The sequence below is a fragment of the Panthera onca genome, chromosome X (assembly GCF_046562875.1).
Source record: "Panthera onca isolate mPanOnc1 chromosome X, mPanOnc1 haplotype 2, whole genome shotgun sequence".
Lineage (NCBI taxonomy): Eukaryota > Metazoa > Chordata > Mammalia > Carnivora > Felidae > Panthera > Panthera onca.
The window spans coordinates 114,926,742-114,946,381 of NC_138357.1; the positions used below are offsets into that span (position 1 = coordinate 114,926,742).

At 37.6% G+C, this 19,640-nt stretch overlaps 1 protein-coding gene across 6 annotated transcripts in view; it reads right to left on the minus strand.

Annotated features, from left to right (window-relative positions):
• The window catches only part of CDKL5 (cyclin dependent kinase like 5), a 211,637-nt gene that overhangs the window by 56,436 nt on the left and 135,561 nt on the right, over positions 1-19,640 (minus strand). For all 6 annotated transcript variants that reach the window (XM_081793077.1, XM_081793074.1, XM_081793076.1 and 3 more), the window contains exons 6-10: positions 16,319-16,439; positions 13,498-13,557; positions 11,005-11,095; positions 7,327-7,516; positions 1,885-1,965 (exon numbers count right to left, since the gene is read on the minus strand). In XM_081793077.1, the coding sequence (XP_081649203.1) occupies positions 1,885-1,965; positions 7,327-7,516; positions 11,005-11,095; positions 13,498-13,557; positions 16,319-16,439 (543 nt within the window). The remainder of the gene's footprint in view (positions 1-1,884; positions 1,966-7,326; positions 7,517-11,004; positions 11,096-13,497; positions 13,558-16,318; positions 16,440-19,640) is intronic.

Sequence of the window (19,640 nt, forward strand, 5' to 3'; positions counted from 1 at the left end):
ACGATTTAACAAAGCTCAATTATTTTAAAAAAACAGACAAAAGCCAGACAACATGAAATTATATTTAATTCAGTTCTTCTACTTTATCCTATTTACATTTTTTTATTAAAAAAAATTTTTTTAAGGTTTATTTTTGAGAGAGACAGAGGCAGAGCATGAGTGGGGGAGGGGCAGAGAGAGAGGGAGACACAGAATCTGAAGCAGGCTCCGGGCTCCCAGCTGTCAGCACAGAGCCCAATGAAAGGCTCGAACTCAGGAGCCTCGAGATCATGACCTGAGCTGAAGTCGGACACTTAACGGACTGAGCCACCCAGGCGCCCCCTATTTACATTTTTTAAGTTACCAAATCATTAAGCCCTGATAAATAAATACTGATTGTGTCAAAGAACATATTGACAAAATCCGACTGATTTAAGAGACAATTTATGCCTAATTAACGTGAAAGAGACTTGAGGGCTATCTTTTTAATAGCATCTCTCAATCGGTGTTCAGAAGAACAGCAGTACTGTAGAGTTGTAGTTTTTTTTTTTAAGTATTCAGCATTTAATTAAATTTGGGAAATGTTGAGCGAGACAGAAATGCTTCTTCACTATGAGATTTTTGAAAGCCTCTATAAGTTAATGAATATTATGAATCTCTACAAAAGGTTATGTGGTATGTGGCCTTTCCAAAAGCCATGCCCCCCACCCCACAGCCCCCACACCAGTCTGTACAGTGTTCCTTAGGAGAGAGATGAACATAATTTAAAGCACAGCAAAGTTCTGAGAGTGCTGCTCAGCAATTTTCAACTGTGCTAAGTATACCTTTAAAGACTCTATGCACAGTGTAATCTTACTGATTTTGAACAATTAAGTAAATGGGCATAAAATAAAAATGATCCATTAACAAATGTTTTTTGAAGGTCTACTATCAAACAACCAGCACCTGCTTATGCACTGGCTGGCTGCAATGAAAGCTAGAGAAATAGGAAAAACTAGTTCTCGCTCAAGGAGCTGTCTACTGGGGAAGAAAACCTTGAAGAAAAAACTGTGAGAATGCTTCCAAGAGTTCAGAGCAGGAAAACCTTCAGGACAGGGGCGCAAGCATGAGAAGCCGTGCTCAGGTGTGGTAGGAGCAGTGATCCTGCTGCGTCAAAAAGGGTCAGAAAGAGCCTCTCCATCAGGGACAGAAGAGGCCAAATTTGAAAAAGGGCAGAACTACGTTCACTGACAAAATAATCTTATGAGAGGCCTTAAAGATCACGTTAAAAAAGTCAGAACTTCTTTTCTTTCAACATTCATTTTAAAATTTGTTTTGAAACTTTATGCCTGAGCAGCTCTTCAATGCTGAATAAATTTTTACATTATTTATCATTTATATTTAAATTGTTTTTATTCTAGGGGCGCCTGGGTAGCTTAGTCGGTTAAGTGTCCGACTTCAGCTCAGGTCACGATCCCTCGGTTCGTGGGTTCGAGCCCTGCATCGGGCTCTGTGCTGACAGCTCAGAGCCTGGAGCCTTCTTCAGATTCTGTGTTTCCCTCTCTCTCTGCCCCTCCCCTGCTTGTGCTCTGTTTGTCTGTCTGTCTCTCTCTCTCTCTCTCTTTCTTTCTCTCTCAAAAATAAATAAACATAAAAAAAATTAAATTGTTTTTATTCTACCCATTTTAGGCATACGATTGAGGTATCTCATGGTCCTGTCTAGATGGAAAGTTACAACACCGGGTACTGCTGCTATTTTAAATAAACTGCATGTTTTTAACATAACATAGTCCCCCACGATTCACTATTACGCACTATTAACAAAATGTATGTTATTTCACAAAAGTAGGCTCCGGTCACGTGCAGACACAAAAAAAAAACCCCACAAACCAAAAGACATTTTATAGAGACATCAACTTGTCCCACCTTCATTAAGTCAAGTAAGACGCTATTTAAAATTCCAAGGTATCTTCTCTCCAATGTCTGAGGATGGTTAACAGCTGGAAACTGTAAGAATGACACAAGAGGAGAGTTAGCACAGGGAAGGGAATGTGTGTGCATGTGCTGTGAGCACCGGCAAAGGCAGCAAAAGAACAGGAGTTTCTGCCCTAGCGCCAAAGTCAAGTTTATTTTATCTATTAGTTTTGTGTCTATGTATTTGAGGTATGGGTTAATAGGACCAGGTGCTAAATAATGGGAAAATTCGCAGGTGAAAGACGGTATTAAATCTAGTCAGACAATGAAGCATGTAAAATAAACCTAACTATAAAATTTTGAGACTGTATTTATACAGTTTATACAGTACTGTCTGTTTATACAATTTAGTAACAATATAGTTTATACAGAATTTGCTTACATAGATTCTTAAGCCTTTTTTACAACATCATTTACTCCTGAAAATTAGAGAAGTTTAAAAAAAAAGAAAAAGAAAAAGAGGAAAAGGCAGAGAGGCCAGGGCCTGAAAGGCCACAGAAATAAAAATAGTGAATTTGGACCCACGTTCTATCATTGTTTTTAAAATACTCTTTTAATGACCTGTTTTCAATTCCTTCCTTTATATAAGCTGGAACAGAAAGCAAAGAGGCTCCTAAGTTAACAAATGAATTTTTAAATAAAATGAGGGAAGAAGTCACATTTATTTAGGTGCTCTGTCCTCTCTGCCACCTCACATTCTGCAATATCCAAGTGGATGAGAAAGTATTAGAGCCCAATACCATGTACTCTCTTGCAATGGGAAGGCTACTTTGCTTTCAATACATATTTCCTTTATACCAACATAAGAACATTTCAAAGTACTGGAATCTGTAAACATGTTAAAATAAGTGGATGGGAGGACTAGTTATGGAGGAAAACTCAAACAAGGCACTTAAGTAGTGATTATGACCTTATCTGCATACTGTGCTAGGTACGGCAGGAGATACAGCATATGGGTCAGACCTAAACCTTGCACTTAAGCAACCCACAGTCTGGCTGGAACAGCACTCAGCACTGAAATGTGCAGCCAAAAATTCTATTTGAAGCTCAGAGAAAGGAGAGACCAAGGTGGTTTGCAGCTGGAGGAAAAAATGAATCCACAGATAATATTTGAAGTAATTTTTGAAAGATAAGAAAAATGGGAGGACAGAGAAAAGTAGGACAGCACCCCAGATAGAGGAAGTGGAAGGAATAACATGAACTTAACACAGACACACAGGCAATAACCTATAAGTGATTACGGAGGGAAGTGATGCTATACAAGGCATTTTAGCAATTCTTATTTTAGAGATGAAGAAGGTGACACTCACAAAGTTCAAATAACTGGTTCAAGGCAAGTTACGTAATTAAAAAGCAGAACTAATATTTGCACCCAGGGCTGTAATCCAAACCCACACTCTTTCTGAACCTAGGCACCTCTCTCAAGAGAGGTACAGAGGTTCTTGTGGATGTTGTTGGAACATTGAATATCAGCCCAAAGAGAGACACACCTGTCACGCTGTGATAAACAACTAGGTACTGCTATATTTTAGTTAATATTTTGCTTATGAGGTCTATCTTATGCTACCAGATATCCCTTTTTTTCTCTAGAAGTAACATTTCACTGGTAAGAAAATTATTGCAGAGTCAAAAGGTATCAAAAATATTATGATAAAAAAATGACCAAACTCCTAAGTTTAAAAAATTACTTTATGTGCTTTTGAATGAAATCTACTATTCTCATGTGATAATTCCACAAATAACCAAAACCCAACCATAGAAGTTTAAATTATATCCCAATGAGTAGCCAGTCTCCCTCCCTCCCTCCCTCCCTCCCTTCCTATTTGAATACCTCTTTCCCGACCACTTACTATGTACCAGGCACTGGTATGGGCATTTTACATATAACATTTCATCTTCACAACGGCTCCATCGGATAGTACTTCTTTTATCAGCATTTTATACATGAAGAACACGGGCACAAGAAACTTGCCGAAGTCATTCATGTAGTAAATATGGAGTCGGGCTTTGAACCCCAGCAGTCTAACTCCAAGAGTCTATGCCCTAGACTATGGGACATCAATTGCTAACTTTTTCAAAATAAAGCATACCATTAGAGCAGTATCTTGCCGGCTTTCCCATCTCTACACAACTGAATCAAAATGCCAGTAACAGCAGACTGGTCACTGGTGAGTTTGTTTCAAGGAAGTGACAGGTCACACGCCCTACATGCTTAGCTATCTGTCACAGATATTCTCCAACAAAATGACATTTCCCTCAAATTGCTAAACCTCCAAAAAGATTAAGCTAATTTAGCTAAAACACCACAAACACTTTCAGACTAAATTGTAAAAATATTAAGGTTTATTTAAAAATGTCACGGAAGCAGCAATTTCTCTGAAGGTTATTTATAAGCAGTGTTGTCATGTGCTATCTAGCATTTTACAGATACTATTTAGTGAGGAGGTCTGTGAACAAAAAGGACCACACACAAATGAGGAAAAGATATCCTTCGTTTGACCTATCTAATCCAAATGCTCTTCATTCTTCAGTATCCATTACAAATTTCAAATCTTCCATACATCTTTCTCTAGTGAATCCAGACAACTATGATTTCTAACTTGCCAGAATGTTTAATACTCTCATGGTCTCAACTATCTTGAGAGATGTATCAGAAAACAGTACAATGCGGTAAAGAATGAGGTACTTTATTATATACCATGCTTTATTATAAGTTATGCTGCTTTCCGATTATTTCATGCACAAACATCTTAATTCTTCAGCTAGTCTGTAAGTTATTAAGGCCAGGTACCATGACACATCTGTTTACACGCTCTTTGGAAAATCCAGCAAGGAGCCTCTTTAACCAGGCAAAGAACAGGCAGCCAGCAGGCCAAGCTTGATGTTCCGGAAGTTAATGTTAAAATCCCGAGGTCAAATATTCAGTCTTTCAATACCATTCAACCTTGAAGGCACTATGGTAGATGTGTGGTGAATATGACGGTGGATGGGAGAGTTCGTTTCCTTGAGGAGTTCATCAGGTCAGTGAAGATACTTTTTTTTTTTTTTGAAAACAGCTATTTAAAAGCAACTGCAACAAATGCTACAAAGGTGACACGACCACAGTGCTACCGCAGTACAGAATGGGGAGTCATCCACTCCCTGGGGGAGTCTAGAAAGGCTTCCCGGAGGGAGAACACTTGACCTCAGTCTCAGGGAGGGAGGAGGAAGAGCTGTGTAGGAAGTAGAGCAAGTACTGGGAGAATCACAGAAATAAAAATACAGCACTGTAGAAGCAACACGTCAAGGAATTGGTGAGAAGTTCAATATGGCTGACAAGTAGGGAGCAGTGGTGGAAATGAGTTGGAGACAAGGCTGGAGGGCTAAGAGCAAGGGGTTCTTAATGCTACCCTAAGGAGTTTAAACGAAAGCAATCCTGTAGAGGCTTCTTAACACCAAGGAGAGAGAACTGAATGTGTAGCTTGAGGGAAGATTCCTCCAAAGGCAATGTAAAAAGCCTGAAGGGAAGACGGAAAGCCGGAGAGACGCATTTAGGAATGGTTGTCAACAGTGCAGGTAACAGATGCTAAGGGCAAAAGAAGCATTAGAGATGGAGAGAAGGGAAATACAGTTGAGCTTGAGATGTGATGACACAAACTGGCTCAATCGATTGATCAAATATTCACTCAGTCCCTAACAAGATGTGCTGGGCTCTGCTACAGGTGCTGGAAGTACAGTGATAAAATAGGTAATTTCTGCCACTGGGGAGCTTATACTCCAGTAGTTGAGAACTAGCCAGATAATAATTAACAAGTAAACAACACGACTACATCCTAGGAAGATAAGTGCTAGGAGGGAAAACAGCAGGATTGTGTGCTATGGGAGACACTAGAAAGAGGGAGGGGCAGTACGTTGGGGGCATGAGAGAAGGGGCATTCTTGAGCTGAGATTTACAAAGTGAGAAGGGGCCACACAACAGAAGCACCTTCCCAGATGGAGCCACAAATCCCAAATTCACGAAGCTGGAAAAATCTTAAAATGTTTACAGAAGTCAAAGAGAAAGAAAGACAAGCGTGGTAAGAATTTGAAGAGAGAGGAGAACTGAGAAAGGTATGAGCTGAGGTCAGGGATCTAGAAGGGCACAGATCAAGCAAGGGAGATGGACTATAGGAAGGAGTTGGGATGTATCCTCAATAAAACAGAAATTTGTGAATTATGACTTTTTTTCTGAATAGATTTCACTTTCTACTGGACTGAGGATAAGTCTTATTTATTATTTCCAGCATCTAGTATAACGAATGTTCAGTAACTGTTGAAGTATTTGCATCCTCAATTAACGGTTATAATTTGGCTAATTTTCACCTCACAAAAGCAAAAATAAAAGGAGAAAAGAGAAAATTGCCTCAGGGAACTCAGACATATGAGAGACAGAGAGAGAGAGAGAAGAGAAAGCAGAAAGGAGATGAGGAAGTGTATATGCTCTGTTTATTCATTTCTTCCACAATGAGCCTCACAGGAGCGGGTACGATGTCGGGCGCTCGTGTGTGAGGAGGGGTGCTCTTCAAAGTGAAACGAACCAAGGTCCAGAAAGTCAAAGGACAAAAGGAAGCGCTGTGCAAATATCAAGGAAACATGGTTTGAGAATCATGCATTTGAGAGAAAGAAAGGAAGTGGTGGCAAGCTTATTTTATAGTTGTCACAATGGTCACCAACTGGCATGTCAGCCCTGAGTAGCTGAAAACTTACAAAGGAGCTTTTGGGGTGGATAGAAGAGAGAAGCAGCCTCTAACACACTACTCTAATAAGGTGCCTCTGCAAGTTGGCGGTCTCTCATCTGGGGAAAGTTTATCCTTGAAGACCCTTTTTAGCATATTCTTCACAAACAAGCTTTGTAAAAAGTTAGCAAGTCTAGAAAAGGCTGCCCAAGACAATAGACTAGTTTGAAAAGAAGATGTGATGTTTCAATGTCAACAGACAGACAAGAAATACTTGCTAGAACACAACCTTTAAATCTGTGCAATGCAGGTACTCATAGTCTTCCTCAAATCATTACAAATTTGTTTGCGTAAATAAGAATCATTTATACGTTTGTATATCTTTGGGGGATGCTTAATATTGTAGACAAACATTCTGAGATAACCAAAGTTTAGAATATAATAATGCATATGCTAGAAGAGGTTTTAAAAATTTGGAGCTTATAAATTAGGAAAAACATTAGCAACTTCCACTTTCAGACTACTTTAAAAAATTCACAAATATTATAGAAGTTTCAAAAATATTATAATGGGGATTATAAACATTGTAATGGGAAAGGGAATAGTATTCAGTGGATGGCTTAGCATTCCATTGTGTAATGAACAATGATTTAAATACTGCTATATTGATTCCATCTGGAGTTTTAGTAAAGCCTCTTACCCGGAGCCCATGGAATCGAGGATTACTGTAGAAGAGCTTCATCTGCTCAGATGGAAGTGGTCCTAGCACCTTCTGAATAGTAAAAAGTTGGTCGATTTCACTTTCTCCAGGAAATAAAGGCTGTCCATCACTGAGCTCCCCAAGAATACAGCCCACTGACCACATATCTACGGACTTTCCATAAGGAGCTCTGAAAAGCAATTGGAGAGATTATTTTGGAAAATGAAGAAATAGGTTTTAATAATTTCCAAATTATTATGAAAAGATTCATGACTTAAAGCACATTTGTGTCTTTTAAGGAATTAAAAGTGAGGCTGACAAAAGGACTTATGGATATCCAGGTAAAGACTCACAGCACAAGTAAATAAATCTATGCTAATAAAACCATCAGTTTAATAACAATTTAGTTAGTATACACGAAGTTGAAATCTATTCACATCTGGGCATATTTTGAACATGAATGGCTTAATAAACCCTAATACAGTGCACATGTCTGATGAGTTAATACTTCACTTGGAAAATGAAATGCTCCCAAGAAATGTATTTAATAGGTAATTATCCTGTAGCTCTCGAAATGTTACAAAGTTAACACCTCATCCATCTTTTGAGTTCAGTCTATTAAAATGTACTACTGACTTACAGGTCTTCTTGAACAACAAACACAGAATAACCTCTGATTGCACAGAGTCACGATTTCAAATACCTAAGAGTGTGCTATGCTCTACTGTATTATTTACCTGAAACTATTCGTACCCTACGTATAGGGGGCTTTATGTGATAACTGTTTGTCTCAAAGCATTTTTGCCCCCATTTCCTTAAGGGTTTACAGCTCTCCTCTAGGATCTGAGTTTACCAAAGGGTTTTAGGAGTGTTACTGTTATTAACAAATGGAGGCTATCCATGAAAATCTAACTTTTCCAAAACAATTTTAGATGTATCTATAGCCAGTATCTACAGCCTTAAATCAAATTATATGTGGCAAATTAAGAAACCATATTTTCTTTAGTTTCAAACACAAATAATACAAGTTTTAAGAAGGCAAAGCCAAAATAAAGTATCTGAAAAAAAATATGGGATGAAATTCTAGAATGCTATAATGATACGGCAGTAATACAAAACTTTTAACAAATACTCTAAATGAAAGCAATGTTAACCCCACACAAGACTATGTTGCTAGGACAATAAATCATTATTACTGTAAGTTGGTATTTTATTTATCTCATGTCCTTCCCACAAAAACCTAAGGACCATATTAGGAAACTTCACCTAGATTTTTTGGGTAGCTTGTGGGGGAGGGATGGATACTGACCTTTCTTTAAAAGTGCTAGATGAAGAAACCTATGGACAATCTCTACATACCCAAATTGTGCTATTTTTCTTCTGTCAACGAATTTGAGTAATTTATGCAGCTGGAACTATTTTGAATGTCAAGGACAAAGTTTGAGGAGGTACAAAAATATAAATTCTTAATGTTACCCAAATATCAACTGATTTCAATGGGACTTTGACACAAACAATATGGTTCTTCAACTAGTACCTGACAATCATTTAATTAGCAATATATAATTTGGCTCAAATTAGTTGGGAGTCCCCATCTACTTTTGGTAGCTCCCACACATCTCTAAACATAACTGCAGTTTTCTGACAGGTATTATTAGGCAACAAATACTCTCTGAAGGTCTGCCCTAAGGCTGTCCTCAGAATGAACCCCTTGGGGCCATCTTATAGACAAAACTATATTACAAAAAGTCCTCTAGCATACTTGAATCCTCAGATGGTGTTCTAAGAACAATCTACGTCATACTCATTTCTTTGGCAAATCTGTCCAGTAAATTCAAATTTCAATCCCTCCCAAAAGAAAATGGACTATGCATCCCAATGAGTCCAGACAGAGGTACACAGAAAAAGGAACAAAGACAAACATAAAAGAAAATCACTCCTAAAACCAAGTTTAAAAATTAGCACAGAAATCCTAGGGGTGCCTGAGTGGCTCAGTTGATTAAGTGTCCGACTCTTGATTTTGGCTTAGGTCATGATCTCATGGTTCATGAGATCAAGCCCCACATTGGGCTCCACGCTCAGCAAAGAGCCTGCTTAAGATTCTCTTTCCCTCTCCTTCTGCTTCTGCCGCTCTCTTGCTCTCTCTCTCTCCAAAAAAATAAATAAAAGATATTCTGAAATCTACCCACACAAAGAGAGATAATAAAGTGACTAACCATCATTTGTTTCCCAGGATAAAGCAAGCTTTTGATTTCAAAAAAAGAGTAAAGCTTTCAATAACTGATATCAATAATTCTTATAGGCTCTATGTCAGCAATGGATCAAGAATCACAACCAGATGGTTGATAGACAGTAGGAAATCAATTGTGAACATAAAAATAAACCTTCAGTAACTTAAACATATAGTCATCATGATCGTCAACAAAAGAAACATAGAAATTTATATTCCTACTATATCAAAAGTAACTTTTAAAAATTAAATTTCTCATGTACCCCAGATACATGTACAGCACACTAAAGAGATGAAACCTATAAATAGTGCACCAGTCACCATTACCACCATTTCTAATTCTATTTGTAGAGTGTGCCTTCTCTCTCCATTCTTGGATGGTCCCCAAGAAGGAAATACAATCTAGGGAAAATAAGAAAATGCTACAACAAAGGTAAGTAGAGGATTATTAACATAACTATGTGATCGAGTTCAGGAGGATTGGCTCCTTCTGAGGCTCTCAAGTTAAAACAAACTAAAAAGAAAAGAAGAATCTTATCAGAAACCCTATCCTGGTGTTAACAGGTGAATGAAAGAGCACTGAAAGTGGAAGGATGGGCACAAAGTGGGTGGATGTGGAGATATTGCTGAGAAAATCAACAGTGCAGTATGTGTTTGAATAGCCATTTACCATCAAACAGGATTTCTCTATTCAGAAGGAAATTGGCAACTGGTTCGATATTTACATCATGTTTTTAGCAAAGTGGTTAAATATAAGAGATACTTGGTAAGTGTTTGTTGAATAAATGAACGAAGGAATGAACAAACCAACCGACAGGCAGAATGTGAAACTCCTCTTAATGTGGAAGATTATTAGCAAAGGTGGAGGCAATAATTCCCCCTATTTCTGTAACTGTGCCACTCCTCCCATGAAGACGTGGAGTTTATTTCTCCATCCCTTGAATCAGGGCTTGGCCATGTAATGTGTTTTGGTCAGTGAGGCAAAAGTCATGCAATCAGAGGCCTGAAAACCACTTTTGCTTTGGGGCTTGCCCAAAAACAAGCAAAATTCTTGCTGCGGGGAGTTTTTCTGTTCTCACGTGAAGAAACTAGGACTAGCCCACTGGACGATGAGCCTCCATGGAACAAAGATGGTCTGTCCCAGTTGAGGCCTCCAGATGATCTGCTGAGTGACTGTAGCTACCTCAGCGACTCCCATGGAGACCGGCGAAGAACAATTCAGCTGAACTTCAATTACTGACTCTCCCAAATCACTGGCACCCAGAATTGTGAGCAAATAAAATGGTGTTTTGTTTTACACCATTAAGTTTTGGGGTGGTTTGCTACACTGCAATAGGTAACTGGTATTTAATTAAATAAAGTTCTTATCTTTCATTGATGACCCCAAAGCTAATGATATAGGATCAGCAGATACATAAATGGCATTTTATTTGGGGAAGGTAACTCACCCAAGTAAGAGTTCTGGAGACCGATACCACCTGGTGGCCACATATTCTGTATAATTAGCATTATTGCCTTCTGATAGATTCCGAGCAAAACCTGAAAGAGAAAAACCCAAAGGTGTAACTTTGAAAAAGAAAGAATTTCATATTGGCAAAGTATTTCAGTGCTAGTAATATTTTAAAGGAACATCAAAAGAACATAATAACTGGTACTGAATGGGTTGTTTATTAATGGTGACTTCGTAATTTTCAAAGGTTAGTGTGTGCATATGTCACTGAAAATATGTAGTGTATTCACTAAAAAAAAAAAAAAAAAAGTCTCCCCTTACACTGCAGAAGTCCATGTTTTTGAAGTTATCACATGGTTTTATAAGCATTCAGAGCCTACTTTTAAGTCAGCTCTCTCAATAAATGCAAATCTTAGAAACAAAATGAAGTCCCCACAAGAGCCCAAGTCAAAGCTAAAATACTTTGTCACAGATGGTCATCATATTCTGACCTGTGGGACTTAATACAGTATTTGTATATCTACTGTTGCTGGTCAGTTCTAGCCATTATATAAACAACTAAATAGTTGGTGATGATGGAAACTAAGCAGGCCAAAATTATTTTCATCTCCTAATGTGACTGAGAAGCATATTAGGGGTATCTAAATTACTTATACAATCTACCATTATTTTCCTTCCAAACCCTTTCAAAAGTTTTGGGGCCAAAAACTAAGCCAATAGGTAAGCTAATTAATTACCCACCTAACTCACCCAAAACATTATGGATAGTCACAGAGAACCAGAACATTAACATAAGGGGTAAAAATTAAGGTGTATATCAATTTTGAAAAGTAGAAAAATCATGTTTCTTAAAACGGAACTGTAAAAAATAAAAACCACAGCAAAAATCAAAGCCCTAACTCCAATTAATACTCCTTTGTAAGACATATTTAAAAGAAATATTCCTATTTTTGAATGGAATTCTTCAAGCCAGACAAAGGAGCTCATGTTGTGGGAAGAAAAGCAGTTCAGAAATTGTCACTGGGGATGCACAGGGCACAGAGTACCACACGCAGTGCTGCCATGTGAAACTTCCTCACCGCTAAAAATTGTCTTTCCTTTACAAAATGAGGCCAGACCAGGAATACTCTTTTCCTATTATTAACCATTCCACTGACATCTTTTTTGTAGTTATTACTTGTTTACAAATTTCAGTAATTTGGGGTTTTAAGCAGATCACCAACCCATAGAATCATGGAGGCATAGTCAAGGGTGCATGAGGCACACAAAGTGGCAGTATTTGGTGGTAGTCTCACAATTATGGATAGGAAGCCAGAAATAGAACCACAAATACTCCTTTTAAATAACTGTATTTCAGTATTTCTTTTTTATTCTCCTAAACACTTCTTAAGATGCTTAAAATATAGCAGGACTCTTCTTTGTAATATGCCTTACAAAGTATGAAGAAAAGTAAAGCTACCTGTGTTATATTAAAGATATTAATATTCAAATTCTTTGAAAGCACTGGGTGAAAACAGTTACACATGCTTCTAATAGCTACACGGGACAAAATTGGTCACTCACACAGTGAATTCTTAGTATGCTGCCATTTCCCATTTGTTTGATTCACCTTGGAGGTACCAATCTAACTTCTGCTTATGAAAGGACACAGTCTCATTTACATATAGAGGTTTACATTATATTTTTGGTTATATTTGAATACATGAAAAAATAACATTAAAAAAGTCAAGTTGTTATTTTTCAGCATATGGATTAAAGAAAAGAATTTTTAAAAGTGACCTATAACTTAAACACCCTAATTTATAGTTTTATAACCTTTCTGAATCATTGTAATGTAAATTTTTAAGAGCACTTAATACATTTTTATATATATATGGAAAACAATACACAATTTTCTATTAGGAGATAGTACAACTCAAAAGCTTCCTAATACACTCAACCAGGAGCTGGAATGTTAGACATCAATTACTAATCTCATTCACTCAACATTTAAAGGGAATAAATGGAACTGTTCTAAAAATGTCTTTGACCTGTACAGGTATGTAACTACTGCGCACACATGATAAACATGTATTTACATAGGCATATTTTTAGTGTTTATGATTACACCTAAGATAATTTCTATCAACATTTAAAAATATTTTTAAAATATTCTTTTATCCTAACCAATACAGAAGGCCATAGTGGTATTTCATAGAAAATTCTTTTTCTAGAGTCATTAAGCACTGGGCTTATGAATATACACACATGCACATATTTGCTTTGCATTCTCATTAAGCAAATACTGCATTATGACTTTTTAAAAATGGTAGGCAACACCATGCAAAGAGAGTATTCTCCCAGCAATCAATTTTCCAATATATGACTGAAAAGAATATTCCTCTAATTTAAGTCAAAACATAAGAAATACTTTTAATAAGCCTTTAAAAAGCTACCTATGTGTTATATTAAATTAATTCTACTTATAAGTTTCCATTTCTTTTTAACTTACCAAAATCACACAGTTTCAAAACATCATTGTGGCTGATTAAGAGATTTTCTGGCTTGATATCTGAAGTATGAAGATTAAGAAACAATTGTTAAAAAGTGTTCCATGTACTGCTGACACTCTTGGATCACTATAACAGCAGCTAATTAGAAATATCCAGAGTAATTTGAATAGAAACCTGTGGCAGCAAAAAGCAGAGTAACACATTTTATGCTGGTACATAAAAGTTTCCATTTGTTTTGGAGAAGCATGCAGACCACAATTTCAAAAATATTTTTTTGCTTTAAATCTTAAAGGTATTAGTGGAATCTGTGAAAGGAATTTAAAAATCATTGAATCTAGGCCACCATGTTTCAAGGAACTATCTACTTTATAAAATACTAATGACATCAATTTTGGGAGTTTGCATATTAATTTTTTGGAGATAGAATACACACACACACACACACACACACACACACACACACACACATATATATGTGTGTGTGTGTGTGTGTGTATGTATATATATATATTCTAAAGTTCATGGGGTATCTGGGTGGCCCAGTTGGTTGAGTATCTGACTCATGATCCCAGGGATGTGGGACTGAGCCCCACGACAGGTTCGTGCTAAGCGTGGAGCCTGCTTAAGATTCTCTCTTCCCCCACCCCCCGCCCTTCTCCCCTGCTCGTGTGTTCTGTATTAAATAAATACACTTTAAAAAAAAAAAAGAAATCATTTCTCTTGTCATTTTCTATATAATTTCTATATTTATATCTCTCTTTAGCTTTTCTGTGTAGTTCACAATTATAAATGTCTAATGCTGAAGCTATACTGGATGAGTCAAGAAAAGATTTCTCATTTTTTCCATGGATGTTCTGACGATGTGGTGGGAGCTAAGTAGAAATACACAGAAAATGCTATTTAATTCCTACCCTGGGAGACATCTCACAATTCTATTTTTTAGAGTATCAATCATTTATATCATATGGCAGAGGTGAAAAAGGAGAAAGGGAAGACGGAGGAGTAAAATCTGTAGATTTCAGAATCGTGGTTTCTTTTTTGTGTTGTTTTTTTTTAATTTGAGAGAAAGAGAGAGCAAGGGAGAGGGGCAGAGGGAAAAAGAATCTTAAGCAGGCTTCATGCACAGAGTGGAGCCCAACACAGGGCTCAGTCCCCAACCCTGGCATCATGACCTGAGCTGAAACCAGGAGTCAGATGCTCAACTGACTGAGCCACCCAGGCGTCCCTCAGAATCATGGTTTCTACTGTGAATTCATAACCATTGATTTACTGTATACTTAACCAAATCACAGCAATACCACAGAACTGCAGCTAAATCAGTTCCTTATTAATATCCTCATATTGCAGTATACACTGTTATTAGAATCATTACCCCAGACACTAGATGTGCGGTTGGCTTGAAGACAGACCTATACTACCAACAACCTTTTTAATATAATTTATTGCCAAATTGGTTTCCATACAACACCCAGTGCTCATCCCAACAAGTGCCCTCCTCCCTGCCCATCACCACTTTCCCCTCTCCCCCACCCCCCATCTACCCTTAGTTTGTTCTCAGTCCTTAAGAGTCTCTTATGGTTTGCCTCCCTCCCTCTCTGTAACCTTTTTTCCCCCCTCCCCACCCCTCCATGGTCTTCTGTTAAGTTTCTCAAGATCCACATATGAGTAAAAACATATGGTATCTGTCTTTCTCTGCCTGGCTTATTTCACTTAGCATAATACCCTCCAGTTCCATCCACGTTGCTGCAAATGGCCAGATTTCATTCCTTCTCATTGCCAAGTAGTATTCCATTGTATATATAAACCACATCTTCTGTATCCATTTGTCACACCAACAACCTTGATATGGTAACTGGTATGAAAGTCAAATCCAAGAGAAATATAAACTTTTTCTAGATATAATTAATAGAAGTTGGCATTCTTCACGTGACCTTTAAGCTATTCTTAAAGTGACACTATTTTTAAAGGGATATCCTTGTATGTCTGTACAGGTAAATTAAAAGTTAGTATTCATTTATTTGATAATTCAGAGACAAGAAGGAGATACTGTAACATTTTCCGATAAACATCTTTTAGCTTCATTATTTTATCAATATGTGTCCCATTACTGTAAAACTCTAGAATTCAAGCAAGATTATCAGCAGAAGATAAATGGTGTAGAGTCAAAGACAGTGCTGAACAAGTAATTTCCCTTTTATTACTATAAATCACTCACCTCACAGCAATAAAGGACAAAATAAAACAGTTTATGGAAGCATAATCATGACCTTTATGCAAGGTTGATCATGCCTACAACTTGCAATGGGCACTTTCCACTCATGGGTAGGGCAATTCAGGAGGTAAAGGTACATACCAGAGGTTGTTGGTCTAAGAGGGAATGAGAGGTGACAGTCAATGGGGGAGGTCAGTGACTTAGGGACCACCTTTAAAGCCTGATTCTGAGTGGTTTCACATTACCTGGTCTACCAACAGAACCAAAAGGCAATGGAGATTACCCCTTTGCTCGTTTCACCCCAAGTAAGCTTCAAAGTTCCCATTTGTCAAATTCTTTACATCCCAAGGCATTTCTAAAGTTGAGAATAGATCTGGTTATACAGATCTCACCATAATATCCAAATAAACTTGCAGTCTATCCTTTTGATAATTCAAAAGGAGACTTGGAAGGTAAACGATGTTCTCATATCCTGTACATTCGAAATGTATTTAATTCAAAGGGAACATCAGCACCCATGGAAATATTCTTAAGAGAGTAACATGTAAAATATTTCATTACATTCGATGTTTTCTTAATATTGTCCATTTCAAAACTTCCATACTTACCTCTATGTACAATATCGTTCTTATGGCACCAGTGAATAGCTTTGATTAGCTGATAGATATAACTTTTAACTTTTTCAGGTGGAACTCCATTTGGCATTTCTTCCAGCAGTTCAAGCATATTCTAAAAATTAAATAGGGAGCCATTAATCTCCACAAATTAGGCAGGCCATAAATCATGTAGTAACAATTTAAAAAAGCATCTTGGGGTGCCTGGGTGGCTCAGTCAGTTGAGTGTCCGACTTCAGCTCAGGTCATGATCTCACGGTTCGTGAGTTCAAGCCCTGCATTGGGCTCTGTGCTGACAGCTCAGAGCCTGGAGCCTGTTTCAGATTCTGTGTCTCCCTCTCTCTTTGCCCCTCCCCCCCATCTCTCTCTCTCTCTCTCTCTCTCTCTCAGAATTTTTTTTTTTTTTTTAAAAGCATCTTGGATGATAATTCATCCAGTACACAGCATGCATTTTAAAAAGCTGTTTTGTTTTCCATCTACAACTTTTTTCATGAAAAAGCGGGATACTCTATTAAATCAAAGCTCTCTTTTAAGAGAAATTCCATTTTTACTATTCCTCAGTGCTGCCCCAAATAATAACCCTGGTACTTTCCACTCTCCCTAAAATGTTTAAGGCATCATTTTAGAATATTTTCAAGGCAAAAGCAATACAAAGTAGAGAGAAGATGCTGTGATGTATAAAGGAGGGGGTAAACAAGCATTTTTAACACAGTGCACTGTGCATGTTTAATAGCACCTTGCAATAAAATCAAGCCTTGAAAATATTTCTGGAGGACCTGGAAAATATTCTTAAAAGAAAATGATCCTTAATTTTAGAAGTGATCCATGCAATCGGTACAAAAATTAAGATAGGCTAGAAAATGCTGTTGAAATAAACACAGACTCCCAACAAATCAATTTTTGAAACTCTTAGCCTGGAGTCAGAGATCATTCTAAAACTCACGCAAAATTTTTTTACTAAGGAGAAACCCCACTTAACCAGTTTCACTGAATTTCCAGATTAACTACACATTTTCCATTCCCTCTGTAAAGCACCACATTAAGGCCCATAGCATTAGAGTTTATTGTTTGTAGACGACCATCTAGAAAAGCAGTTCTCAAAGTATCATCTGTATGTGTCTTAGGGGTGTTTACCAGATCTTACAGAAGGCCCATGAAGTCAAAACTACATTCATAGTAACACTCAGCTTTTTGGCACTTTTACTATGTTTGCATTTACACTGATGACTCAAAGCAAGGATGGGTAAGCTGGTGGCACCCTAGCATAAATCAAGGCATTGGATTCCTCAATGCCACACTCTTACAGTTAAAAAGGAAGACAAAAAACCAGTTTTAGTTAAGGATGTCTTTCTTGGGGCGCCTGGGTGGCTCAGTTGGTTAAGCGTTTGACTCTTGATTTCGGCTCAGGTCATGATCTCACAGTTTGTGAGATCGAGGCCCCCCACTCCCTGGGTTGGGTTCTGTGCTGTCAGTGTGGAGCCTGCTTGGGATTCTGTCTCCCCCTCTCTTTGCTCCTCCCTGATATGTGCGCATGCTCTCTCTTCTCTCTCAGAAAAGGATGTCCTTCTTTGATTAAGCAGTAAAAATTATTACTTGTATTAAATTTCAACTCTTGAGTACATGTCTTTTTAGGAATCTACACGATAAAATGGGGAATACACATAAAGCACTTCTGCATAACAAAGCATGATGGTTATCTTAAAGAAAATCACTTGGGTGATTGAGTTGAAAGCTGAACTAGCTGTTTATTTTTGATAGAATACCATTTTTTATTTGAAAGTATGACACACAAATGTAGTTATGTTAACATGTAATGGGATTCTTACTGTTATTTTTAAATGAATTACCTTTATATTGTTCAGTTCTGACTTGTAATATGATAAGTATTAATAGATAAAACCCAAATAAATAATAAGCTTTTAGGGTTTCTAAAAATTTTAACAGTGTAGGAGTCCTAAGGACCAAAAAGTTAGAAAACCTCATACTTGCTCTAATACAACCTCACAATTTTGTTCCCACCAGTCAAGCTGCATATAATCAGTTCTTCATAACACTCCCATACCTATTTGTAACAGATGCACTTCTTTTAATACAATTAAATATCATATAAACCAATGAAATAATGTTTTAAATAAAGAGATTTGCTGTTTGTAAGAAAGCAAAATTTAATACTTTGGAAAGACTGAATGGAGGACAGCCACTAAACATACTGCTGTCTAATGGTATGTGAGTGCAGCAACTAAAAAATGCTGGCAAGGGACAGGTGGCGATGGTGATAAGGATTCTGCACTGAGGTTACTTTTTAATGTTTTTAAGCTTTAGTTTGGGTTTACAGAAGCTCTCACAGGCTATCATAGTTGATGCATTATGGGTATGATGTATCTAAGAAAGACTCATCAGAACTCCAATCAGAAGATCAATGCTCCAAAGGCCCTGACCCTATCCCTAAGGAGTAAGAAATGAATATATACTGATATATTTTAAGTTAAAATGTTTCAAGTATGTATGCATGATTTTTTAATGATTCTCCACTTGAGTTGCCTTTTTCAATTAACAAATGCATAGGAGCTCCTAAATGCACATGAAGGATAAGAGGGCTTGGCAATACAGAAAATAAATCGTATGTCTCATTTCATATCATGTTCTAAATCTGTCAGTGGCAGATAGGAATGCCCCTCGATAGCCATTCTTCCCTTTAGTCCACAGTAATACAATTTGTAAGTCGATACATAGGTGCTCAGAATGAAGAGTACATTTCCCCTCTGCCTTGCAGCTTGAGAGGCCATGAAAGTAAGTCCTGGCCAAGGGGATGTGATAGCTGGAGTGTGATCTTGACCTTGAAGACAAGGGCCACATCTCAAGGGTGGCAGAATGGAAAGGCAGAAGCAACCTAGGTCTCACACAGCTGTGGAGCAGAGTTACCATACCAGCCCTGTACTGCCTACCTTTGTATTTGTATGTGAGGAAGAAAGAAACTTCTATTTTGTTTAAACCACTGTAATCCTGTAACAACCCCACTACCCCTTAAGAGCACCATTTTCTTGCCCTCTTGAGACTCTTTGTTAATCTCGTTAGGCACTGTTGCTGATGGGAGGTCACCTTCCACGGAAAAACCACAGGGTCAGGGCAAGAACCCCAGGTCTGGGGGACACAAGACAGAAGGTCTGGTAGCAGCTCTGCCACTTATCGGTAGAGAGATCTCAGACACGACAAAACGTCTGGTACGCAGAGGTGATTTCCCCATGTGTTCATAGCAAATTGTTATTAATCATGAACCATCACCATGAACAGAACAGAAATAAAAAAGACAAACCGA